The following is a 27,826-nucleotide window of genomic DNA, read 5'->3' on the forward strand; positions in this document are numbered from 1 at the left end:
CAAGCACAATTAAGGTAGCATCGTTTTTTAAAGTGGTGGGTAGACTCGATCAACCAAACAATCTAAACAAGCCGAAAAAACAGGGGGGGGGGGGGGGGGGTTACTTCTCAAAATCATGAAAATCCTTAACCGGAAGGGGGGGGGGGGGTAGCGTAGAACACTTATAACTTCATGTTCATTTTCTTATTTTTACTTCAATTTTTCATACTGTCCCAAAAACATGGGGACCAACACCTTTATAATTCGGTTTTGTAACGTTATATTTTAAAGACATTCTTTGCTGTGCGACAAAAAGTGGGGGGGGGGGTGTCCTACCCCCCCCCCCCCGAGAGAGAGCGAGAGAGAGAGAGAGAGAGAGAGAGAGAGAGAGAGAGAGAGAGAGAGAGAGAGAGATCCATTTATTGAAATACGGATTTCAAAGGTTGCAGTACTGGGTTTTTCCTATTAGACGTGGTCAATATCAAACACCTGAGTGACATCGATTGAAATTGTTTACAATCTCGAGGAAACCATTCACATGGCTAAATGTCAACATGTCGAAACTAAACCCTGGATAAGTATCTAGATCTCGCTGTGTAAAAATGATGCCATGGAGGAAGAGGAGGTTGTTTTAGAGTTTGAGGCAGTCCTTGGACACGGTTCCTTTGGCACTGTATACTTGATAAAGGACAAGGAGAATCGAAGGGTAAGAAAGCATATTCAGCGGGAATTCCGATTTTTCAGTTCGTCAACTTCTGATTTTAACACAGGATGGTGTGGAATATATGTAAAAGAACAGCTGTGTTCATAATTTGAAAACATATCTTAGATGAAATTCATTTTACGCAAGAGTAAATGGTTTGGAAAGTTTAGGGATTTCCCCTAATATCTCGGTGGACATTCGGCTCAGCCTATATGTATTGTATATTGTAATATTCATGATCTTATCATATTCCAAATGTTAACAGGTCCAGTAAATCACTATAGACCTATATGTACACAATTTATTTACCTACCTGAAACAGGCTGTTTGGATATAATACCTCAATTGAGCAGGATATATAAATTTACAGTGCAAGATATGGGAAAAAAATATTTAAAGTGCACCCCAAGTTATTGTTTCCACTTCATTTTGATAACTTTTGATAAATAATTCACATGCTTGTGAAAGAAATACAATTGAAATAGGTGGGAGGGAAATTACCCCTTTTATGTTCAATGTTTTAGATAATAAAGTTCATACATACAGTCATGTATATTTACAGTATGCAGTGAAGAGAATCAACTTCCAGGGTCAGGAGTCAGAGAGAACTCAGGCTCTGAGAGAAGCCGAGCTCCTCTCTAAGGTCCGACACGAGCACATCCTCAACTACATCGAGTCATTTGAAGACGATGAGTGTCTAAATATAGTAACAGAGTACTGCGATGGCGGGGACCTTGAAGTTTATCTGCGGAACAGAAATGGGAAAAGTCTGCCGGAGGTCCGTGTCTGTCATTGGATGTTCCAGATAGCCTCCGGACTCCAGGTAGGATATTTTTTTATCTCATACATTTTAGGAAAGGAACCTGCACTGATGGGAAACTGTTTTGGCTTTTGCAATGGAGAAAAATGTGATATTTTAGTTCAAAGATTTGTAGTTCTTTTTTTCAATTATTTATTCTGACCTTCCTGAAAAAAGGACCTTAATATTTGAAAGGGGTTGAGTGAAAAGTTCAATTGGGAAAAATTAACATTTGAAATTTGGACCTTACTAATTATTTTTTGTCAAGGCAGGCTAGGGTTTTAAAGGTGAACTATCATGTTTGCTTATACATGTACATATAGCTAGCTTGCAGTCAGCAAATAGATATAGAAAACACAAAAAATATATACATGTAATTTATTATGAATAGGAATACCAGTTACCCAAGCTTTTAGGTTCACAAAAATGCTCAATTTCTAAACATGTAAAAGTATAATTATATTCACTCAAATTCATGTCCAATCTGTCCACTATTGTCACGTTGTTATAAGGAAAAGCAAATCTTGTGATAGATCCTGTCCCCACCCCCTGCCCCCAACCCTCCCCACCCCCATTTCTTTCACATACAGTTATACCTGTAGTGTTGATTATTTTTGTTTATAATACCAGTACCTCCATGGCCAGAAGATTCTACACCGTGACCTGAAGGCCAAGAACATTTTCCTGATGGGTGACCTGTCCTTGAAGCTGGGTGACCTTGGCATTGCAAAGTAAGGTTTATCAATTTATGAATTATTATGTCTTTTATTCACATTTACATATACATGTATATCTTATGATAAGATTTTCATTAAATTTGATATAAAGTGAAGGAAGATGTGGTTTATGCTAGAAGGAAAGATTTTTGTATACTTATACTAATGTGTAGATGTTATTATTAGGAGGTAAAGCTGTAAAATACATGAATTTATTTAAATGTACATGTATGTTTAACAGTAATATATTAACAGTGTTTCAATACCCATCCTTTTATTTAACTATTAGATTTACCTGCTTTGAAAATAAACTGAAGAAGGATTAAATTTTTTATTTAGAATAATTGTGAATTCTAACTTGCTGGATGCTGTTTAACTAAAAAAAATTACTTTGCATTTTTATATTTATCAAAACAGGTTACTGGAGCTAAACCAGAGTAAAGCTGAGAGTTTTGTCGGGACACCAGCGTATATGAGTCCAGAGTTGTTCAAACACTTACCTTATAACCATAAAGTAAGTCTCAATGTACATGTAATCAATTATCAATTCTATGTCATTGACTATATATTATTTTCAAAAAAGGAGAATTTAATGCAATATATATAATTTCATATTGGTCTTCTGGGCTGTTGTCTTGGATGTACTTGATTGAATTCAATGTCAAGGGTTCCCTTGCTGTTTAAAAGAAATATGAATTTGAATAAATTTTATGTAAAATATAAAAAGTATATTCCAGTCATTATGAAAACAATATTTTCTAGACTTCATCTGTTAGCCATTCAGTGAAAAAGCTCTAGACATTTTATGTTTTTCATTGTTTTTTCAACAGTCAGACATTTGGAGTTTTGGCTGTTGTTGCTATGAAATGGTTGCCCTGCAGAAAGCCTTTGGAAATGACAGCTTGTTTGCCCTTTGTAAGAAGGTTTGCAGTGACGAGGTGAGTGATAAATTTGGTCAAGTTTTGAGTTTTATGGCCATATATAAGATGTACACATGTTGTTGCATTGATTAATAATTGTATTGCTGTTTTGAAAAGAGAAAATTTCCATTATATTAATCAAGTTTTAATTAAAAAGAAGAAAATTATGTTTTTCTCTTTCTAAAAAAATTGCAATAAAAATAGGCTACCTGTCTAAAGTTATTGAATATACTGCCTGAAAAAAGGTAACTATTTTTTCTTTGCTTTATCTACAACCTGAACTTATAATAACTGTTATCTTGACAGAGACCCCCTTTTCCTGCAAACTACAGTGACAGCTTGAAATCCATAGTGTATTCAATGTTGGACGAGGAACCAGACTGCCGACCCAGCGCGAAAAACATAGTCAGTAACGTGTACATCAGAAAGAGGCTGGCAGAGGTGAGTAAGGGAGAGAGAATGTGTTTTCCCAAAATTGCACTTCAAACATTTATAGCAGCAAGGATGAATTAGTGATTGATATAATCAGTAACCATAACTTCCATTTGCTTTATCCTAGTTTTTATTGCCTTATGTGTCAAACAGAGGGTAATATTGGAATCCGATGTAGATAATCAAAATTTTCCAAAATGATCCACTTTCACGATCCAAATTAAGTCCTCTGTTGAATCAGATACCACCATGCATTTACTAACTTTATTCTTATGATTATCAGGAATGAAGTCTCATTGTTTTGAAAAGACATTTATCTGTTCTTGATTTGATAATATCCTGCAGCCAATAGATAAAAGTAACTCTCCAGACAGACAACATAAAAAGCATCAGCCCAAACTGAAGGAAGGACAGAGCAAGACACACTCAGCGAGGGAGAGGAGGAGGAAAATGGCTGAACAGAAATACCAGACCATGTCTCATGCGTGGCTGGCCATCAAACGGAAGATAGACACATACAGGAGAGAAAATCAACGAAAAAGCGTGAGCAGAACAATGGAAAAGATGAAGAAGCTAAAGTTGGGTTCAGTTAAACAAGAGAGTTCTGACACAGACACTGGCACATACAGTAACCATAGCGACACAGCAGACTACGACGAGGATCCAATCAGATTCTTGCTAGGGGATGATGGGGATGAAGATGGTGAAAGTACGCTGGTTATTGAGAGGGTGCAAAGGTCGAATGCCAGAGGTCATCGAAATGGAGACACAGGGTCACAGTGTTCTAATTTTGAGGATGATGTGTTTGGTGTTCGGGAGCATGTGGAGAGGTTGACTGTTCATCCAGACCAGGCTGCTAAACTAATGGTGCACGGAATGAGGGACCAGTTGACTCCATTCCAGTATAACGGGACGCCTTTTCCAGTCAGGAGGCAAGAATCAGATCCCTCCTTGGAAGAATCCTCATCTGACAATAAGGTATGAAAATGGGATTTGCACACATTCTTAGTTTCTTAAATCATCTTCATACAATTTTTTATTTACAGCTTTAAGTGCAAGAATGAAATATTTTTTGAACTTTATTGTTTAAAGAGATTTCCTATACCTATCAGACTTATTTGCAGGGTACCCAGAGAACAAAAAAGAAGAAAAAAATTCTTTCCAAAATTGCAGATGGTGAGATATTTAGATTATTGGGTTCATTTTCATCTTCACTTTATCAGTTTTTTGTCGACTTTGATAAATTTAAAATATAGTGAACAGTGCATGTTCTTTAAATATTTCAGAGAAAAAGAGAATCGAGAGCAGCAGTAGTGATACAGGGATAGGGATGACCTCGGGGGAGTCCTCACCCACAACACAGAATGTAAGTACAGCCTCAACTTATTCCCCTACCCCCTTTAAAAAAACAACATTTCGTCATCTAGATCCTCATCTAGCACAAAAAGTGTAAGTAAATCCATCCACTCATAGGAGTCCTCACAAAAATGATAGTGCACCCTAAAATCCTTCCTCTTAAGAAACTTAAAGGAGTAAAATTCCCAACACAAAGTATACAGTCTGCCTCCAACTCCTGACACTTTTGATTTTTTTTTTTTACATACAACGCAGAATGTAAGTTCATATCCTACCCACTCCTTCCCATCAAAAAAGATTGAGTCCTTACAATAAAATATACACCTACAAATCTTAATACCCTAAAAATGTTATTACGTTTTTGAAATTTTTTTGGTTGTTTGATTGACAGGTGAAAGGAGGCGGGGACTCCGTGCGACTTTTTACACGCGGACAGGAAGTGAGCTTTAAGAGAGGCCTGTCCAACAGTAGTGACGAGAGGGAAGAGAGGTAGATAACAGCCAATAGGAACATGATTAATTTGTTTGCAATTAGAACTCATCTAATTTGGCATTTCATCTTGCAAGTTTTTGAAAATGATTGACATTTACCTTTATAGCACCGTAAGAGAGAAATATGTTCCATTTGAAAAGAGAAAGACAACGGATACAGTCAAAGGAATTGTCGGTAAGTTTTCAGTTCTAGTTAATATACATGTAAAGTTGAGATTTTATAAAGACATCCGGCATAAGTTTTACTGCATGTCTTTTTAATTAAATGAAGTAGTATTTACTTTAAAATGAGATCAGGTGTTGGTTTATGTTAAAACTTACTAGAAAAAGTCTTAATTGATCCAAGTCTTAGTTTACAATAGGAATATATTGTGAAAAAGTGAGACCAAAATTAAGAAAAAATGCATTAGATTAATAGGTATTTATTTTAAAAACTTTATTCTTATTAGTGTATTCCCATTATTGTTAATTGTTATTTTACCAGACAAAGAAAACACATCTTCAGCTTGTAAGTCTGCACAATGCATTCATTGCATGTCACCACACAAAATTATCTTTCATTCTGATGACAGTCTTCCTTCTTACATGTATGTCACAGTCCTCAATTCATTACTATGGCTTCCATGTCCTCAGTGTCACTGATGAAAACTTCACTCTCTCAACTTTTGAACTTTTGCCAATACAATGTTCTACTGTAACAGTTGAAAAATGCAGTATGAATTACATGCCCTTCATTAAAAATAATAAAAATTGACTGTAATTAAAGGTCACCGTGTATTAAATTTGTAATATGTAAGTAAATAAACTTCATGTGTTTTTTTCTGGCCATCAAGAGATGTTTTGTTGTCTTGAAACTTTTGTTTTGTCGCACTATGTGTTAAGGTTGCTCACTACACCGTGAAATATTTTCTGAAATCAGCAGAAAATTACTTGATTATGATAGATATCATTATAGATAAGAAGTTTTTCAGTCTAATAGGCATAGAAGTGTTCAATTTTGGATAGAAATTTTAATTCAGTTAACATAAACAAAAGCTCCATGCGGATTTGAACTCATGATCTGCTGTTCAGAAGACCAATACTTTAACCACTGAGCTACGTCAATATTCAACCTTATCGAATATAATATAAACAGTTTAACAAAACACTTAAATCGCCATCTTGTGATGTAGTGTCTTAAAGAGTATAAGTCTAGGTTTAGTGAGGTACCTTAAGTATAAACAGCATAAAATTCATTAAACAACCCAGTACATGTAATTTTATTAGTTGTTGAAGCAGTTTTTAAGAATACATTAAATTGAACTAAGTTAAGTTCTTTGATGCTAAGGAAATGTCAGTTTATTCTAGACCTTTATTTCTACTTAGTTCTAAAGCTGCTTTTGCAAGCAAAATTGTGACTTCTTACATGATAGGTTCCTTGTAATGCTGTTCTTCTCTCTGTATGTCACACATACACTTGGCTTTTTTCTTATGTATGTGACCAGTCTTAAAGCACACTGAATTCTACTACAACTTTTACTCAACTATTCTACTTTTTACAAATTACTTGTAAATTTTTTAATATTAGAATTCGAAGACATGTAGCACATTTCCATTCTGTGTCTGCTGAAATTCTTCTACTATTTCCAAGCTTTAATCTAAAATGAGAACATATTATTTGCCATGTTTCAAATAAATCAATGTCAAACGATTGTTGTGTTGTCATTTTAGTTAGAACCATTTTGATTTTTTTTAGTGATTCAGAATATTTTATCTAAAAATATTGTTACTGATATTTCAGCAATGATTGGAAATATGGAATCTGAATCAGTTGTGTCAGAAATCAGCAATATTCAAAGGTAAAAGAAATTTTAGTGAAGTTCCCTTTAATATTTAAAATAAACAACACAACTTTATACATGCTGACTAATAATCAGATCTAACAGATAAATTCCAATCAACAGTCAAGTATTCTAATAGCCTAAATGAATAATATTGGATTTATAGATTTATGGTTGATTTGAATAGTATACATGTTTGCAGTTTTGTTGCTTTTGTCCTACATTTTAAATATTTTTAAGAAATAAGTATTCTTTGATAAATATTTGGTTAGAATTTTTAACCAAATCCAACCCAAGTTATACTGGTGACTGTGTTTATTAGAATGACGTGAAGAAACTGTTAAATAATGTTTTGTTTTTTGTTTTTTTTTTTCAGTGAGATTGCTGATGCATTGGGCAAAGACAATCTACAGAAATGCTATGACGTCATGGCAAATGTACAAAATGACGATTTAGTGAAGGTAAATTTACAATTTTTGAGGAATATATACCATTTAGATGTTTTTGCATTTGTAGAATAACCATCTACACTTTAATTGTAGAATGTAAATTATAGAGATTTATTTTGTATATAAAACCAAATGTTAGTTTTACGATAATGCCTTAAATTTTTTTTAGCTAAGGTTTAAGGTTGCTCACTTGCCTTACACTGTGATTCTTCAGAAAAGAAAGTTTATCAAAGAAACATTTGAATCTGTTTTCAGGCTTTTCTGACAGAAATTCTTGGACCAACCATGTTTGAAAAGTACAGGGACCAACTTTTCTACCTCCGTATGCTAGAGATTAGGTCTCATGTCACATCCTAGATCAGACGACATGTTAACATTAACATTAGCAGATCTGTTGATAATATATTGACGGTTATGAGTTCTTATGCACGAATACTATTTTGTTATTCCTGCCATAAATGAGTGTTATCAGAAATTATTTTTGTGGTTTTGTTTGTTTATATCCGGGTAACAACTGTTATCGAATTTATTGTAGATACATGATTGTATAGTATTTTAACGGATCTTACACTTCAAATTGTCTCTGTGAATGCAATGATATTTAATTGTATTTTAACATTATGATTTTTTAATAAGTCAAATACATGTAGATATTATAGATCCGTCCAGTTCATTTATATGCTATTGACATAATGTTGAAATTTATGATGACTGTATTAATATGTACACTGCTGGTAAGAAATCCATTTTCATCAATTGTTAAAAGTGATACATACATTGACCATCTTTATACGGTATACAGTGTTTTGCTTGAAGAGTATATGCATTTGTTTTTACAATATACTATACAAGTATTTTATTGTTAGATTCCATACAAGTTTCTCCCTGCTACAAATGTCTGATGCTGCAAAAATAATGGTTTTGTATTACATGCATGTATATTGTGAATTTTTGTCACGATTATCATTTCCTACATTGCTATAATGTTGCTTTTATCAATCAAATTAAAGATCTATTGATCACATGCAGTGTATTACTATAAAATTTTCAGAAATAATGAAATAGTCTATATTATCTGAGTGGTTTACAGAAAATTAATACTTTTTACTATAAATAAAACAATATGTTTTGAACCATTGGATGTTTCATGACAATCATATTGTTAATTTATTTAGAGGAACTTTTTTGAACCCATAAAACATTATTCTTACAGTGCCAAAGTTGTGTATTAATATTTTGCAAATATTAAGCAGGTTTTTGATAAACAATATATATATATATATATATATATATATATATATATATATATTTATATCTAATCATACATGTACATCAGTGCCTTGAATCATTTTGACCCTAAGGTTTATTTTTATGAGTTGTTCTTATTTTTTGTGAACTGACGTTATCACACTTGCTATGCAACTTGCATAAATAAAAAAGAAGCCTTTCTCTGATTGAAAATGATTTATTTATTTCAGAATGATTACAATTGTCCAATCTTACGAAATTATATCCTCTCTGAAACTCATTGCTATACACCTGTTAAAGTAAACACACTTTTACAAATGGCATTCTTTACCGCAAAATTGATTGTCCCTTTGTCCTCTTTCCTTTATTCTCCGAATTTGAATCCTTTGTCTACATCTAACTAATGCAGGATTCATCTGCTTCAAAGTGACACATGTAGCGTACACGCATTTAAATGTTGCTTATCCAGACACTTTGTTTGAAATTCTTTTCTGATGATATATCTTCTGACAAGCACTAAACGTTAAGCACTTTGGGAGGCTTGAAAATTGAAAGACATTCTCCTATCTGTTCGAGTATTCCTTCACACCGTCTTCCAAATTCTTAACCGTCATTACGAGAGTTCGTAACCAAGCAAACCTTTCCCCAAGAACTTGATCTAAACGCTGTGATTTTCAATGAGAACACAAAATGAGTTTATCATATTTATTTTAGATGTAATATATTTTTAAACTATCAATGTAAAATTTTAAGACATTTCTGAATTCTGGATTATCTGTTTATTAACAGAATAATTAAAAAAAATAATTATAATAACTAGATTATAAAATTCAAATTGATCACAACTTGCTGGAAATATATGACTGTAATTAGATCAAACAGGGGATATTTCTAGCTATCACATTTTGGAAAAAAATATTTGTGATGTTTGAATACATACTATGGTAACACTGTTATATGTAATACCCTAGCATGTCACGTTTAACAATAAATTGGTGTAAGCTGATAATTGTTATTTGATTAGATTTCGGATTGGATCTTTATCATCAGTCATATTTTTGTATTTTGAATTAAAAAAAAAACAAACAAGCAAATAAATACATTTTTATGGGTGAAGGAATAATAGTGGTAAAATCGAAAGAAAGTGTTGGCAAAATTGTATATGACAGGCATAATTGTAAGAAATACATTAGAAAATTTAAAGTCTCCGTGTTAATTGTCTGTTTTATGAGGAAACTAATATTAATGGAAAAGGTGTTACATACTTCGAAATCCTCCGTTTGCCAATTCTCTTTCAGCATAAGATTCCCCAAATTTCTGTAAACATCACGCCCACCTTCATTTATCAGTGTGTTGTATAGAAGTCTGCAAAATGAATAGTGGTGTTTTATTAAGAAATTACAACTAATTAACTTGAGGTTTGTATTCAATAAAATGTAAGAATATCTCAAATTACAGAGATTTAAAAAAAATAAATATAAAAAAGGAAAAAAGTTAATATAATTATATAAAAATACAGCAAAACAGCTGAACAATTTTGAAATAGTTTGATATTTCACAGTAATTGAAAGGTACTGTATCATTGCTAGGTATAAATTAGTTTTTGGAGTTGTTATTTTGGAGAAGTGGCAATGTTGATGTTGTTGATAGAAAGAAAATCGTGTTTAAATACTTAATCACAATACTAACTTATCAAATTTATCCACAGACGTTTGGTAAAGAGTAGGAATATCACTTGAAGAATCTGCAAAGAACAGAACATTTATGATAAATACGTTCTAACGTAATATTGTTTATCTTGTCAAGTGACAAAAGGGACTACGTAAAATGGAGACAGAAGATTGCTACAGATAGATAGACTAAGTGAAATCAACTGGAGAGAGTCGGTGGAACTCTACGTAATAATACAAACTCAGACTTTTGACTTTGTTTGATTACAAATTAAAGCTTTCCAGATCTGTTCAGAAAGTTTGCAATTGGTCATTAATATTGGGTTTTGATTATACTAGTACTTTATACTTGTAAGATGTTTTTTGTGCTTCCACAGTACTTACTAAACATAGATCGAGAAAAAAGGGAACGATAGATAGATAGATAGATCGATCGATCGATCGATCGATCGATCGATAGATAGATATATAGATAGATAGATAGATAGTTGAAAATTTACCGATGCGACTAGATGAAGTACTTTTGATGGAATCTAAAAATGAGAGACACTAGATAATTAAACATTACTGTAAGACTCATTGTATTACGAATGGAATGACAATGTAACAGAGTTTATGTGTTATGTTTGAAGGTAATTAGATACGTGTACCTCTTTGTTAAATTTATTTATCCAAAAAAATCAGACTTTTTGAATAGAAATTATAGTTGCAAGTAAATTGTATACGGAACATTTTTAAAATGCTACAGTAGTTTGTATTCTCATAGAAAGTACAAGCGTTTTCATTCAAAAAGAGCGTTTCAGTCATACAGGTATCCTACTATAAAAATTAAAGATATTTTACTATTACAAAAAGTAAAAAAATCTGACTTACCCCCGAGAGATGAAGTTGACACACTTCTGGGCTTATTGAATTCATACGAGTCGGTATTTTGTTCCCCACTTACGGTCAATTTCAGGCCTTTCGAATATGGACGAGGTGACAAACAGGACGAGTCTGTAAAAACAGTTCGATCGAGTGTTTTTTTTAATGCTAACAATACAGACAAATCTAGATCTACACAATTTTCACTTTTGTAAAAAAAAAACCTCATTTAAAAAAAGTTACTTATTTCCTCTATTCGTAGTAAAATACCAAATACATTACATTTACCTTCCCCATTCTGTTTTTCAAAAGAGTCTGTATTCTGAGTAGGTTCCCTATCATGATCTGAAATGAATAAATACAGCACATTGGCAATCAGAAGATTTCTTAAGGATAATGTTAAAAAATGGAAAAAAGATAAGAGGACAAATATAAACAATAACAATTGAAATTAGGCATCTCAGGCAATCTGCAAACACGGAACTGTTATTAATATTTCTTATGTAAGCTACATTTTTATTTTCAGGTACCAAATCATATATCACCTGGACATCGTTGAATGGTCGATATATTTGAACTCTGGCTACTTAAAAACACTTCATTCCTTTGTTGTCCAGGGATAACTGTTGAGTGAGAGAATACTTGAGTCTGTTTGTGACTTTTTTGACACTGCTTCATATTTTGGCAATCGTGACGTAATACCTCTTCATGAAGTGTAGCTGCATCCGGACGTTTGGTGGGGTCAAGGGCCAACATTTGGATGATCATTTCTCGCATTGTTTCACAAAACCGAAGGCTGTTGATATTTGGTAACTGGAATAAAGTTCTAATGAAGTATTATAGTCCCTATCTATTCATTCAAACTACACCATAAAATGCGGGAAGGTGAACCTATCTAATGTATAGAATCAATTTTTTTAAATCTTTTATTTCAAATTGGTATTTTATATGATAAAAGTACGATCATTTTTTAAATCATTTAATTCAAATATAACTGATATTAAGATTTTTAACAACATATTCAAGTTAACATAAGAAGTCAGTCAGCGATGTTTTTTTTTACCCATCTTACTTGTACATTCACACTATTTGTTTACCATATTTTTCCCCACAGCATTTTTTAATTCTGTGACATTTCTGCCGTCAAAAGCATACTTGGAAGTTCCCATTTCATAACAGTCGCAGCCAATGGCCCAAATATCAATCTACAATAACAGCCTTATATTTAACCAAAAATGTAAGAGTTTCAAAGAAGGTAAGAATTTTTCGAAACAGTCTAAATGCCACACACACGCAATTTGATAAGAATGTAATCAGTCTTGTTAGTCGAATACCTTTGAATTATAGTTTCCTTTTCCGTCCGTCATTTCCGGAGCTATGTAGTGCATTGTACCTACATAGACAGTATTGGTTGCTCTATTGCTGGTTACTTCTCTGTTAACAAAACCAATTTGAGAGTGTTTACACTGTTAGGTTTTAGTTCTCTCTTATCACTTATTTTTATCAATTTCGTCTATTTTTAAAAAAAAATTATTTCACTTAGTTTTTTGTACGTTTTACATTAGACAGTTCATTTACAATAAAATAACCGTTAAAAACTGCATGTATACAGCAATTAAAACACAAAGCGTACCTCCTTCAGCATCAGTTATTTTGAATTGATTATTAAAAAAAATAATGAATGATAAACTATCTTTATCATTTAATGTAATGTATGTACATGTAGTATAATGGATTATCAAAATAATACAACTTGCATTTAAATCTTACAACTGTTTTTGTAATGAATTTCTACAACGACATCAATGACAACACTTACTTTGCTACTCCAAAGTCGGCTATTTTTATGCGGCAGTCTGAACTGAGCAAGATATTCTTTGTTTTTAAATCCCTGTGAGTAATATTCTTCGAATGGAGATACTGAAAAGATGGTAAAATTGAATTATCAATAAATCAAAAATATGTTATCTAAAACAAAAGGGGAGGATAGAGATAGAGAGAGAGGAGAGGGAGAGAGAGGTAAGGAAACACGTGCACTAATTTCACTAAAAAAAGGGTGATATACATTTAATGACTGAAGGAAAGAAAAAAAGAAAGAAAAAAAAAACAAAACAAAATACAATAACAACAACAAAACACCCCCCCCCCTAAAAAAAGACCAAATGAAAAAATGCAAACAAACAAACGTTACAAATGTACCTTGACCCCATTTAAGATTTGTTCCAGGTAAGTCTTGAACTCGTGCTCTTCTAAACCTATCTTGACCTGTCTCAGATAGTCGTAGAGTGAGCCCCCGGCGCATAACTCGGTCACTATGTACAGCACCGAATCCGTCTTAAACGAGGTGACGTATCTGACAATGTTTTCATGCTTTGTGTTACAGAGGTTTCTGAGAATACTCTCCTCGCGGGAAAGATGTTCCAATTCTTTCGTATTTGCCTTGGTAAAGTCGATCTTTTTTATTGCAAAAATCTGGGAAGATAAATTGAATTGTTGTAATATGGAAAGAAAAGAAAGCATGGCTTGTTAAAATGTAAAGAAGGCAGAATTTCACACGCTAACGATATTGATCAGATGTTAATTTGAATTCACACTTAAATACAATCATAATCATTTCAAAATGTGCAATCCACATGAACTATCTATTAGAACAAATATAAAGATGAATTAATTCCACCATTTGTATTTTTCATTGTTAATTAAAAATTTAAAAAACCGCTTGTATCATATTGATGGTACGATTCTACAATTATAGAATGTTGACAATGTGTTCTTTTTAGACTTACTCAAACATAGATTGAATCGTTAAAACATCAAAAATGACAAGATATTTGAACAGAAGATTTTCATTATTAACTCATCAACAATCAAAAACAGTGATATTAGTGTTGTAAATGTTATTTATGATTGTAGATGAGTACATTATAATGTTGTCAATCATTAATTTGCTATACATCCTTTCATGTCCAGTTCTTACTGAAAATGGAAATAAGTTATACTACATGTAAACATTCTTTTGGTTTTAACTAATCTCTCCCGTTTAGGATGCTTAATATTCGTTAGCAAACAAAGTTTTGTTTTGGTTTTCAATGACCTCTCGACATGCTTAAGTTTAAATTAACATATAGAATTTTAGCGTATTATGCATGTTTGAACGACAAAAAGTTGTCTTTATGTGACTACAATGTATTTTACTGCGAACAGTATAACTAGACTCTAATATAAAGTATAATTAGAAATATTTATTTGTAGACCTGTTTTGAAAAAAAAAAATCAAATATTAAATCGATATGTCTGTTCACTACACACCATTAATCAACAATCACACCAGTTATATAGTATGCAATGTATATCTAACATTTAATTTTTCACCGTTACGAGTCACTGCTCATATAATCGATTACATTATATATAAATTACTTATACACGTTGCTCTGCAAAATTAACATCATTTAATATTAAATTGTGTACATCACCATTAAAATATTATGTATATATTTCAGTTCACGACATGAACTGGAATTACCAATGTACATACATACTTTTATGTGAAATCTTTGGAGTTCTATTTATAGTCAGTGGAATTTTTTCTTAAATTTCTTTCGACTTGAATCGATTTAAATAGCAGCAGACCTTACGCATTCTTCCAACAACACCACAAAACTTAAATGGCTGACAATCAGTTTACGTACCTCAGTACTTTTATTTTGACGTTTAAACCGAGCTTTAAAAACATCTCCATAAGTCCCACTTCCAATTTTGTCCAAAATTTCGTAGTCATTCAAAGTAGACATGGTTGTTTTTTAACTTCTGAGCGGCATTTCGTAGGTGCTCTATATTGTACGTTCTGGTTTTATTGAACCTGCCCTGCTATGCATGGATCAATATGGGATTTCGTTCGGCTATGTAAATACAAAGTTAACAAAAGCTTTAAATTAAGGTGTAGTTTAAAGTTCAAAAATTTAGATAGACTTGGAATACACTGCACTACCTATTGCTTTATCGTTCATGCATGCCTTCCAGAGATTGGTTTGAAAGCCACTGTCTTTTTTAATTAATTTTGCTGATTATAGATTGTTAAATGCCCTCAATATCCAAAATGCTAACTTATTATAGTTTAGTATAGATATATACGTGTACTTTTTTGACGTGACAGTCCTAAACAAAAGTAATAATTAAAGATGTGAATAGTTTACGTCTTCATTTCAATAAAACTATGCAGGAATACATTGTCCAAAATATATAAGAAGAAATGATAACTCGGAACTTATTAAGAAAGTCCAACAGAAGAACATTCATGCCATCGATGTCAAGCCAGTCAGATTAAATGATGAATACGGTACTAGGATAACATTATAATTTTTTTTTTGAAAAATAAGGCAATGCTTTCTCACACAAAAGAATTGATGTTGTTAAGTTAAAAATAAAAATCTCAAAAGTTTGCTCTTAATTATATGCACAATGATTGTACATTGTTTTGTTAGTAATACGATGCTTTGTCAACCATGATTAAGTAGTTATTAATATATGTAAAAATGAAAACACATGAAAATCCGTCTCGAGATGCCATACAAACCTTTTTCCAAGAATACATGCATACGTACAATGTCATTTATAAGATATTTATGAACGATTCTTTTTCCATGAAAGAAATGTTCTCTATCATTTTTTTTTATTATTATTACAGATCTATCTCAAAGTGAAGAATAGTCGGGTTGCGTTACTGAAAACGACATATCCATACGCTCTACATTTGATTTTGTTAAATTCAGCAATATTCTCCCCCATTTTGATTCCTTTTTACTGTATCAATGATTATGTGCAATAAAAATCAATCAAATACAATATTCAGAGTATTTTTTTTTCTTCTATTTTTATTGATCCTTTTTCACATCACATATCACAGATAATAGACATAACATAATAACAAATACATACGCTTTTTCATATAGGAGAGCTTTGATCGTTTTTCAGCTTTAACATTCTGCATGAAAGTACATCTAAGAATTTTTCACGTTCTTGTCTTACAACAAAATTGAGTATTCAATGCAGGTCGCTTAATCATGAATGACATATCAACGAAAAAACATCACAGAAGGCACTTTGTAACGAATGGGAAAATATATTACAATACAAACAACGCCTATTAGAGACTGATAATTGTTTCAAACCTTCTAATTAAGCAAGCACGTCTCTACAATAAAATTTATAGGATAAAACCTACTTGCAGTTTTATATACATACTGCATTAACAATATTAAATACACAGTGAATCGTATTCATATTCACTCGGACAAATATGAATACACATAAAATAACAAAATGCAATGCAGTTTTAGATTTCGAAGCGTGACGATGGTCTATTTTTAGAATTAAAAAGCCATGGTTTTTTTTAAAGATTTAAAACTGGCCTCAAATTGTTTATTGCACTACAGATATAACTTGAACTACATGTCTTTATAAGCTATACGAGGTATATTTAACAAATACATGGAACGGAGGCATATTGGTATACTATAGATCCATCGTGGAACCGAGGCATACTGGTACATGTACATGTAAATCTAGTTCATCATAAATAAAACATAAAATGACGATAAAGGCATATTAATCATTTGTAATTTAGCACTGATCCACACAAATTGCATAGCAGCAAATATAATCAATGCATAGTGATCTAAAAAGCATAAAAAAACCCCCAAAAAGATCATAAATTATAAATACATGCATTGTATAATTTACAATATAGAATTAATATCTAAAAAAAAATCTAAATACGAATGAAAGTCCTGGGATTGGAATAAAATAACATCACATAACCTGAAATGACAGCAAACTGTTATAATATGCATAATTTATATAATATGCATATTTAAAATTGTTATTTGCATAAAGACATAAAACATGACAATGTAATACATGCATTTTCTCAAAGAACGACGAGCTAGCTTACATTCATTGAAGATTCGAATAAATAAAACATATACATGTTCTCTGCTATCTGCGTTTGGGCATAACTGGTCTGTAAATAATGAGAATTTCTTTAAAACTGGGTGCGTTACATACAAGCACAAACATTTACATACCAAATGTAATACTACGAAAGGTATAGGACGGAAGTAACGGTAGCATAATGGCGTAAAAATGGTACAGAGCTAAAAATGATGAAAACAATTACTTACAAAATGTTACTGGCACAAATGCACGTATATGTATAATACTAGTAGTTCATTTAAAATCTCATTACAAAGGCATTTTAAATTATTATAATAGATTTCTGGCAATATTATTTATTTGAACTGGGGATTTGGAAAGAGAGGCGGAGTTGGAGAGAGCTTATGTAAAGGTGGAAGCAGTCATAACCATTCGGAATTAGTCAATAAGTTTAGATTTTAAAAGTAGATAACATAAAAAAGGGCATATTCATTTAGGAGGGCTGGATGGTTGAGACCTTATTTATAGCTTTTTGATCTTATTGACAAAAAGAGCTCTCTATTTAAAGATAACAAACAATTTTCAAATATTTAAGGTAAAATATATCAAATTTTTCTCTTCTATATAAAAATCTGTATCTTAAAAAATTATATCTGAAAATTAAGGCAAGATCTGATGGATAATTTGTTGACCACACAGCCTCTTCAAACTCGTTAGGTCAATGTAATCGTACATTGATAGTTTTTTTTTACATGTTCAGTGGCACATAATTTCATGGAATCACTACAGTAAATACACATGTAACACAGGATGAATCTCTGCCATTCAGTCAATTGAAAGGTGACTGAAAGGTCACTGAAATGTGACTGAATGGCATATATGTGCCATTCAGTCACCTTTCCAGATTGAAATTCTCGGGCTATGGTTAACCTCGAAATTAAGGAATATTGTACTAATATAACATACTGTTTTTTCCACAATCGCTTCAAAAAAATCCCCATGCATATGGATTGCTTGTTTTAATTACACGTGGGATTTATGTACATGTATGAAGCTATGGAATTTTAAAAGGAAGGATATGCCTTGTGGGTACATGTATGAGTGGATAAAGCACAATCCTTGGTCTCAGTCGTCTTGTAAATCGAGTGTTGAGATTAGCATTGTAGAAGCATCCGGTTCCATGTTGAGGGATGTCTGAATGTCTCTTCGTCCATCTTCAATGCATTTCATGGCTTTCATGACAGGATAAAGTTTGTAAAACATATCTTTGTCCAAATATTTCAACACCTTTTCCTAAAACAACACAAAATATTGAAAGGATGTTGTCAAGAACAATCAAAGCATATACATGTAAATGTACAAATTCATCTCTCTCTCTCTCTATATCTCTCTCTCAATCTCTCTCTCTCTCTCTTACCTTGAATTCCCTCTCGGAGACCCCCCTTTTTTGTAGGTTCTTAATGTATGAGACAATATCAGCAGCCTTGTGGCTTTTTATTTCCATTACCAATGTTCTATAAATATAAAAATCATTTTTCTGTTAAAAATGTTGTACAAAGTTTTGACACACCCATTTCTCACAGCGCGTCTACTTAACTCAGACAACGATATATATCTTTGGCTGATATGGATTTATATTCTTGTTTCAAAAAGATAATGAAATAAATGTTTTAATAAATGACAAGTTTTCTAACTTGATATTGTCATAATTTTCTCGTTCTAAGGACATATTATTAATTTTGTTTTGAGAAACATATAATTTGTTTACGTACGCCTGAAGTTTTGCCGATTCCTTTTCAAGAAATGCCTTGTTATCAGATGCCTTTCTAGAGTCTGTGAAGAGAAAATCAACAATGGTGAACGGTTTTTTTTTATGTTTTTCTATGTACATTTACTTTAATTATGATTAACAGATTGCTCCTTTATTTTGATGAATGCATGCAGGCGTCTCTCTTTTTTTCTGAAGAGGGAGTTGAAGGGATATTTTGTGGGGTTTTTTTTGGTTTTGTCCGTATTTATTTCTTTTTTTTACTCATATTTGTTTGTTTATGAAAGGAGAGGGGTTACATTGTAAATTTAGCTTACCGAATCTGGATGCTATGGAAGCTGATGACTCTTGTAGCTTCAAACTGTTGTCAACAGAGGAGGTAGTCGATGTAGTTTCATCTACAAAGAAAGTAAGCCATTAAATCAGAATGTTATCTCTCCATCCATCCATCATTCATTCCGTTAGCCATTTATTTGTCCTTCCATTTTGCCATACATCAATATATCAATACCAGTTGATCTGTTTCTCTATCTTTTGAATTATATAACAATATCGCTCTCTCAAGATTAAATGTCCCAAATATCTACCTTGGAGTAGATAACAGTTACCATAAGAATTTCGTCAGATGTTTTAAAGATAAAGGTAGTATATCTCAATAAATATTTTCCAAATAAGAACAAACTTGGTGCAAGAAATAGGACATAAAAACTCAGAGCGAGAACTGCATTTAAGTTTAAGATTTTCGTTTATTTTCAGGGACATACATGTACAAGTTACGATACTAGCTCTACTGAATATGCAGAGTTCCAATATCAAATCCGTAAACGCCGATATATAGGTTTATTTTGCCTAGATATGCTAAACCAAGGTTTAACCTTGCCAAGTTTGTACTTGAACAATTATAATCAAAGAGATATTCAATCAAGACATGCACAATTTTCAGTTTATAGGTGAAGGTATAGATATATTTAAGGTACTGGGAATTTTTTTTAAATGTTCTTATGTGAAATACATTGCATAATTGATTTTAAATTCTACGTGCGAAACATTTATAAGTGAACAATTACCGTAATTTCTGAGGTAAACATAAAAAGTAAAAAGATTTTTAGCATGATTTCTTTTAAAATCCTTTGCATTGTATCCATTTTGTAATGAGGGATATAAAGAAGAAAACTTGATACATTTGAAAAACGTCGAGTTGTAGATGTAACACTGCTTTTTAAAAATCATAAAAGTCGTGCAATGTAACAATTGTTTAAAAAAAACAAACTTAAAAACCCGCGTATGTAATAAATTTTTTATGACATTAATAGAGAAACAAAATAATTGACCCAACTGAACAAGGGCAGTCAGTTAACACTTACCCTTGTGTCGCTTGGATTTTTTGCTCTTTGATTTTTTAGATTTTGCTCCTTTTTCTTTATAATCTTCAACAAAACGAAGTACGCCTCCAATGGTTGGACGGGACGCTCCATTGTAGCTCAGCATTTGTATAATCAAGTTCTTGATTTCGTCACTGTACTGAATCTTTGTTGTTTCAGGTATCTGAGAAAAAAAAAAGTTAAAGTGTTGTCTTCTCACAAATCTTATTTATTTAAAAAAATTGTATTTTGTCTTTATTAAAGTTTTCATAACACCATATTTTATTTCCATATAAACGTTTGTGAGACGTTTAAGACGATGTTGCATTGATTCCAGATTTTCTGTTGTTTCCGTAAATATCCGTAGATTTCCGAGCTTACTAACCTCTCAGCGGAGATTTCCAAAGACTGTCGAGCATTAGGTATACTGAAACCTTTACATTTGATTTTATAATATCATAATTCTAAAAATCGAACTTTGAATAGGCTTGAATTGTTTATCTTTTTCTGTTAAGGTTATTATAGATATGTTAAATGTAAAACTAGTCCAAATCCTTATTTTATGTTGAACATAAAAGGAAAACGTCTTACTTTCCCCGATTTCACCACAGCGTTTATTTCTTGTACGGATTTTCCATCAAAAGCGTAACAGCCGGTGGCCATTTCATAACAGGTGCATCCGAGGCTCCAAACGTCTGCCTATATAGTAAGTAAGTAAGTAAGTAGGTTACTTTTATATACATACCAGATACTAGAAACAAATAGATACTGGAATATTGGCTGATAATATCAAATGTTTAATCTAACTAAAATCAAAAGCAATGTTACTTTTGTCCATTTTTATTTACATTGTCCATTTATGATTCTGTACATTATATTGTATAGCCATTCGGGCTTTATTGGATTTGATCATCACATACCGTACTTGATCGCCTCATAATACTCAGAAAACGATTTCTCATTCCTTAAATATTTCGTGTGATTGAGTACTGATCCTATCAAATGGCAGTTTGTACATGTAATTTGCAAGCTCCCATGTTATCATTTTTTATAGATTTAAATATACCCTAAATTATTGATTCTAGATTGTCAAAAGAGATAAGGAGAAATAAAGTGAAAATCAATTTCGAATGCTAGTATACACTTTAATATACAAGTGTTAAGTGTTAAATCATGTATTTCATGATCAATTTTCAGGTAATAGGGTTAACATACCAAACGTGTTGATTTAGTCATATTACTTTTATAGCACCCCGCTAATGGTTTGTCATCAAATCTGTTTAAATACATGCATAAATTACTAGACTAAGTATGTTTCGCATGTCATCTGTATAAAATATTTTTAATGGTCGACGGCATCGTAAGCTGTGTATATACATGCACATCAACAATTTATACCTGTATTTCGTGTCTGTTCTCTTTCGTTTTTCGAAGAGAAGAAAGGGAAGTTAATCTAGCAACTACGATAAAACGTTCATTTAAATTTTTTTTTCTTTGTAAAATTGGTCAGATCCATCGTCTTCGTTTGTTATAGATGAGTTACCTTTTGGTCATACGGTATCCCTTGTATAACCTCCGGACACATGTAGAAAGGTGTCCCGATTCCTTTTGTATTTATTCCCGCTAGTTCAATAACCCTGAATAATAAATACACATGTAGCAAAATAACTCCATCTAAGAAAGCTTGTACTGGAAAATTTGCGACATTGCGACATATTTGATTTTCTAAAATATAATCACCGTTGTTATATATATATTTTTTCAATTCGTTTAGAATTTGACCTGAATGCATTTTAAACTGATCATTTTAAAGCTAAAAGGCGTTACTCAAATTGTGGAAGTAAAAAAAAAGTTATAATTAATACATGTAATTACAGTCAGCGTTTATTACAAGAGAAAGTGTCACGATATTGAGATGCCCCATATCTCTAGCAATCAATATTCAAAAGTACAGATAACAGTTTTATTGTTCATGAATTATCTTCAAAAATCGTTCATACTTAGCAACGCCGAAGTCTCCTATTTTGCAGTGTCCGTCGGCCGTAAGCATAATGTTCTTTGTTTTTAGATCCCTGTGAATAATATCCATTCCATGCAATACCTTCAAAAATGAAGAAGAAAAATAGATATGAAAGTATTATTTTTATTTCATGTCGTGGATTTCATTAACATATTTTAAATTTAAAATTGAAGATATTTTTTAATCAATCTAATCAAAATGATATCTTTGATCCGCTCCGACTTACTCGCTTTATGAAGCGTGATCTCTGTTCCGCTCCAACTAGTTCGCTATACAGAGCGATCTCGTTGGAGCGGATCAAAGAAATATAATTTTAATTGTTTTTAAATGCGTTGTCCTGTATCGAAAATTTACCTCTACAGCTGATGCTATCTGTGTGAGATAGGACATGAAGTCCTCCTCTTTGATAAATTTCCCCTCTGTCTTGAGATCCCGGATTTTCTGGTACAGCGTTCCACCGCCGCAATATTCCATCACTAGACAGGGGACGCCATTGTGTTTAAAATGTCCATAAAAGGACACGATGTTTGGGTGTTTCTTCTCCTCTGCTCTCTCTAGTACCTCTATCTCTCTCTCCACCATTTCCCAGTGTCTGGCGTTGGAGTTTTGTATGTCTATCAGTTTTATCGCGAGTTCTTCATCCTATAAGATACATGTACACAATTCAGTTGAAATGCAAATTATATTACATGTAAATACAACCCATTTCAACTTTAAAATATTAAGTAAAATCATTCAATAAAATCTTATCTCACACGCAAAGAAATGCACAAGAGTCCTCGTAAAACTAGATCAAGTGGTCACAGATTATTTATTTTATACTATTTATTTATTTATTTATTTATTTATTTATTTATTTTTTGGGAGGGGGGTCATTGTACTCCAAACATAAGTCAGATTGTCCCAAGAAAGTTTGAGAGGAGAGGGATGGTCTGCAAAACTACAGGCTCTTTAATTTGTGCATACTATAGTTCATTTATTATAAATTCATTTCTCGTGGTACATATGCATATATACTGTATTTATTTCCTTATGGAACTTAGAAATATACACTTATATTGCCCTCTTTTTCTAAATTCATTAATTATCTTTACTCAGAAAAAAATTATACAAGATAACACAAAGGATTAATTTTTTAAAACTTCAGAATAAACATTTTCCCCAAATGGCATGTATATAAATGCCCATATTACAATTCAAATCAAAATGTTAATGATGATTATAGAAAAATGATTTTAATCATGTTCAACAATTGATCGATTTTCCAACTGTATATGTTTTAATGAACTTAACCCCCCCCCCCTCTCTCTCTCTCTCTCTCTCTCTCTCTCTCTCTCTCTCTCCATTATTCTGGATGTGATTAAGCCAATGTTCATTCAATTAATGAAATTCAGTCGGTTAATCGGACATTAAAATTGTATAACCATTACAAACATGTATCTCAAACATAAAATTAGCCACGATATTTCATTAAACTCAACAAACATTAAAAACTGGATCATTTAAGCGTCGAATATAATCATAAAATCTTAGCAGAATTAAATGGATCTTTATTCATGTATTTTTAGATGGAAATGTATAATGTTTAAATTACCACGCCATTAAATTTTTAAAAACGAAAAAAAAAACAGAAGTTTTTTTTAAAGAACCTGCATCTTTTTCACAAACAATCATTTTTTTTTATCAATATGCTAACGGTGCCAACGGTCTACTAAATAGACAACAATATTTCACATTCAACACCTCCCCGATTTCGATTAAATTCAATTCTGCTCTTTTGATAAAATTTTGAAAAAAACCCAACTACGTATAGTTTGCAATGTCATCAAGGACCCGCGGTGTTTTATCAATTACACACGTAGTGTCTTATCAAATGTGGGAATTTTGCTAAAGCGTGAGGAAAACCCAGCAAATATATTGTGTAATGGTGTATTAATCAATATTAAAGTTATCGTCAAATATTAACCGGGGACGGTATTTATCTATGGAAGGGAATTACCGCCAAAATTGTATGTATCTTGCTTTTATTCTTATTATGCTTACTTCTTTATTCTTCAACTGGTACATTTAGACTTGCATGTCACTTTATTGTTTTCATATTCATGCTTATCTAATTTCACTTTGCTTCTTAATTCTTTATTGCTTGCTTATTTCTATGTTGCAATATTCTCTTGTTATTCGTGTAAATTCTTTCTTCTATCTCTGTTACAAACGTGAATTCAAACACGCAAACCATAAGGCACTTTTAATAAAGACAAATACAAGTTGTATGAATTGAATGCTGCATTATGACGCCAGGCGGCAGTGTGTGCGCTACAATTGCTGCTCCCGAAGATTTATTAAAACGAAACTAACGAATGGCATAAATTTGATAAATTCGTAAAAACATCTCAAATTAAGGGCTTAGTATAGGAATATGGAATACATGTTAATATAGTCAACTTTTAACAAGCCACGATATACGCAGACTCAAAAAGATACGTTTTTTTTTTGTATACATGTAAAATGTCTCCGCGCGGTTCTAAAATAATCATAAGGGCGAGGGGGGGGGGGGGGTCTGACAGATAATTTTGTATTAATTTTCTTATTGGTTGATTAAATAAGTGTGAATTATCCATTGGGGATGGATCTGATCTCATTTTTTGCAAATTATTTGCAGGAAGGGTTAATTTTTAGAAGAGGAACATTAGTAATTCCCTTCCATATTTATCGGTGACTTTATTCATTTGATTTAGATTGTATCTTTTTTTCCGGTACTTCATTCGTGTATTTTGTGTAACATAAGTAAAACTGCATCCAAGGTGTAGCAAAAAGCAAATGCCTTTTACACGAGTGTTTTACCCAAATGTTCGGATGCTCTGGCAAACACGTAAATAACATTTATTACATGATTGTGTTCTGAATAATGCTCTTTCTATTACCTTGTAACTGGTTTCTTATTTGTCTCGGGCTTTTAAGATGTCATCAAATTCAACAAATGACATATCTTTGCTTAATATACGTTCATTAAATTCATAAACGAAAGAAGAAATAGGCGTACGTTTCTATAACTTTATTTTTTAATTTAAAACTAAAGACTTGTGTTAAAGACTCACCCTCTGGTTTGATTATTATAATATACACACAGCAGATAAACCTATAGCAGTTTCAACATGAATTTCAACATGAATACAATTTGCTAATTTGATTGAGTTTAGTTTGACCATAAACCAAACGTATTAACCCAATAAATCTGGTAAATCATCAAAGTTTTTAAAATAATACCGCAATTAATACATTGAAACTGTTAACCCTTCTCTCAATAAGGATTATTACCTACATAACATTGTTGAGCATACTAGTAAAGCAATAATAATAGAACGGTTTGACAGATTGCCAACTTGTATCATCTAATGTAGAGTCAGTTTGGCTGCCGATCCAAGTTTCGTTTAAAAAAAAAATCATCATCATTTCAAGTAAATGCAACTCATTCACAGGGATTTCTTTTTTAAAAGTACAGACTGTATCTTTTAAATCTAAAACCCAGATTTACGCAACTTAATTCTGGCGAAAAATGATGCAATGGTTCTATTGATTATTATAAGCATTGCTCCAGATACCAGTTTTCATTTTGTGTCGAAGGTTTCATTAACGAGAAAATCTTACATTTTAAAAAAGTGTTTGAATTTAATAGTTACACGTACCCCTTCCCCAACATAACCACTTAAAAGTCAAGAGACACACTATGACAACAGAACTATATATATATACATATATATAAAATGTACCTACTGCAAACACTGTGGACGTCGCTCTCCCATTCTTCAGAATCCTTCTGGCTCTATACACATGTCCGTATGTCCCTTTTCCAATCAGTTTCCCAAGCTTATAGTCCCCATACACCTGCCCTTCTAGTTTATCCATAATGGTCTCTTGTTCATTGAAAGCGAACTCAAGGTAATAGTAGGAAACACAAAACTGTCCTGTTCTTCTTCTTCTTTCCTTGAAACAATGTTCTATCCGAAAGCAAATGACATGGATTGCCCTGTGTTGTTATTGTTTTTAACAAAGAAAAAGTATATATCCCGTTCTGCGCATGTGTAGTGGTCGATCCACTATTTCAATCCTTGCACTGTTAATGTTTTTCAACACAGGACGTGGCATGGTTCCAGATATACCCCTGCTCTGTGAAATGTTTTAAACTTCCTTGTTTGGAAAATACCTGATCAATATAACCCCGTGTGCCTCATTTAAATAGATCGATCGTAAAGAGAGATAGGTGTGTGTAAATAAGATTTAAATTTCGGTATGCGTAAATTTGTTTACTACGAAGTCTTTAACAAATTATCATATTCTTCAATTGAAATGTTGATTTCAAGGCGTTACATGCAACTGCACATGCATGTTTTTGTCGTATCAAGTGTACATTTTCCTTTTAAATCAATAACTGAATTTAGATAAATTGTACGTGTATTTACGCATATACCTGTTTATACCCAAAGCGCGAAATGCTTCCAGTAACTAACGAACTAATGCTAGTACAATTTAACATCGTACATTTACGAGGTAATCAAGATAAGTGAAGTCTTCTCATAAATACAAAATGTAAATACCAAGCGATCATTAATATCTCTTGTAAGCATACTAGGTATAGATTTTTATATCGTGAAATAACATTGAGATTTGATTTATACATAAACATTTCACTTTACCAAGATACAAACATTTTTAGAACGTGTGTTTGAACGATTTTTACAGATACGGGTACATCAACTTTTTTTTTTTAAAAATAATAATTTTATAGTTTGTAGCACACAAATGACCTCAGAGACCACCGTGTAAAAAAAGTGTTCTGTTCCTATTTTCTTCGGATTTTTTTTTAAACGATGACCTTTATTTATAATTAAAATATGAACTTCATTTTTTTTTTACACAAATCGGCAATGGAAGAAAATAAAAAAAAAGTTTTCAAGAGACAAGTTTAAAAAAATTGCACTATGGCATTTCAAAATAAATAATTTAACTATTATCATTTTAAAACGTTTTGATTGTTTTGCATACATAATTGAACATTGTTTTCGAGCATATGACTAGAAAGTGGATGTATTGAAAATTATCAGCCGTAAATTCCGTTGCGTGACGATATAATTAGACCGGGAAGTGAACATATAAATCCTTTACGCATTGCAAGAACTTATTTTAGGGGATTTTATTCGATCTCAAATTGAAATTCATAAACCCATTTATATCTGATTAAATGGAAAACCTAATCTATCACACTTCAGATTCAAAAATATTCTTCAATTTGCTTTCACCT

The 27,826-nt window shown here is 32.0% G+C and overlaps 3 protein-coding genes and 1 long non-coding RNA gene across 5 annotated transcripts; 2 read left to right on the forward strand and 2 right to left on the reverse strand.

Annotated features, from left to right (window-relative positions):
• The first annotated feature begins 464 nt into the window (after positions 1-464).
• LOC128159048 (uncharacterized) lies at positions 465-8,689 on the forward strand. Of its 2 annotated transcripts, XM_052822085.1 has the most exons (15): positions 465-685; positions 1,245-1,505; positions 2,112-2,212; positions 2,615-2,711; positions 3,028-3,135; positions 3,424-3,558; positions 3,895-4,527; positions 4,674-4,725; positions 4,836-4,915; positions 5,297-5,394; positions 5,504-5,571; positions 5,881-5,904; positions 7,177-7,234; positions 7,593-7,677; positions 7,921-8,689. In XM_052822085.1, exons 1-15 carry the CDS (start codon positions 590-592, stop codon positions 8,020-8,022), a joined length of 1,998 nt encoding a protein of 665 aa, XP_052678045.1. In that variant the 5' UTR covers positions 465-589; the 3' UTR covers positions 8,023-8,689. The 2 variants fall into 2 exon arrangements, with proteins under 2 accessions (XP_052678045.1, XP_052678047.1); XM_052822087.1 differs by lacking the exon at positions 5,881-5,904.
• A 273-nt stretch (positions 8,690-8,962) lies between these two features.
• Positions 8,963-15,340, reverse strand: LOC128159049 (serine/threonine-protein kinase 26-like). Its single transcript, XM_052822088.1, has 12 exons — positions 15,140-15,340; positions 13,647-13,919; positions 13,267-13,367; positions 12,782-12,881; positions 12,545-12,652; positions 11,993-12,260; positions 11,736-11,792; positions 11,457-11,579; positions 11,084-11,116; positions 10,603-10,657; positions 10,179-10,278; positions 8,963-9,578 (listed from the first exon to the last, which is right to left on the reverse strand). The coding sequence occupies exons 1-12, from the start codon at positions 15,239-15,241 to the stop codon at positions 9,477-9,479; spliced, it is 1,422 nt and encodes a 473-aa protein (XP_052678048.1). The 5' UTR covers positions 15,242-15,340; the 3' UTR covers positions 8,963-9,476.
• LOC128159051 (uncharacterized) lies at positions 13,781-16,233 on the forward strand. The gene is made up of 3 exons (XR_008240091.1): positions 13,781-13,890; positions 15,670-15,786; positions 16,135-16,233. It is a non-coding gene; the product is annotated as an uncharacterized LOC128159051 (long non-coding RNA).
• Positions 16,234-16,343: 110 nt separating this feature from the next.
• On the reverse strand, positions 16,344-26,669 carry LOC128159050 (serine/threonine-protein kinase Nek4-like). The gene is made up of 10 exons (XM_052822089.1): positions 26,302-26,669; positions 22,885-23,172; positions 22,511-22,611; positions 22,054-22,147; positions 21,102-21,209; positions 20,514-20,694; positions 19,467-19,547; positions 19,154-19,214; positions 18,799-18,895; positions 16,344-18,674 (listed from the first exon to the last, which is right to left on the reverse strand). The coding sequence occupies exons 1-10, from the start codon at positions 26,431-26,433 to the stop codon at positions 18,507-18,509; spliced, it is 1,311 nt and encodes a 436-aa protein (XP_052678049.1). The 5' UTR covers positions 26,434-26,669; the 3' UTR covers positions 16,344-18,506.
• Positions 26,670-27,826: the final 1,157 nt, after the last annotated feature.

This window comes from Crassostrea angulata, chromosome 8 (assembly GCF_025612915.1).
Source record: "Crassostrea angulata isolate pt1a10 chromosome 8, ASM2561291v2, whole genome shotgun sequence".
Lineage (NCBI taxonomy): Eukaryota > Metazoa > Mollusca > Bivalvia > Ostreida > Ostreidae > Magallana > Magallana angulata.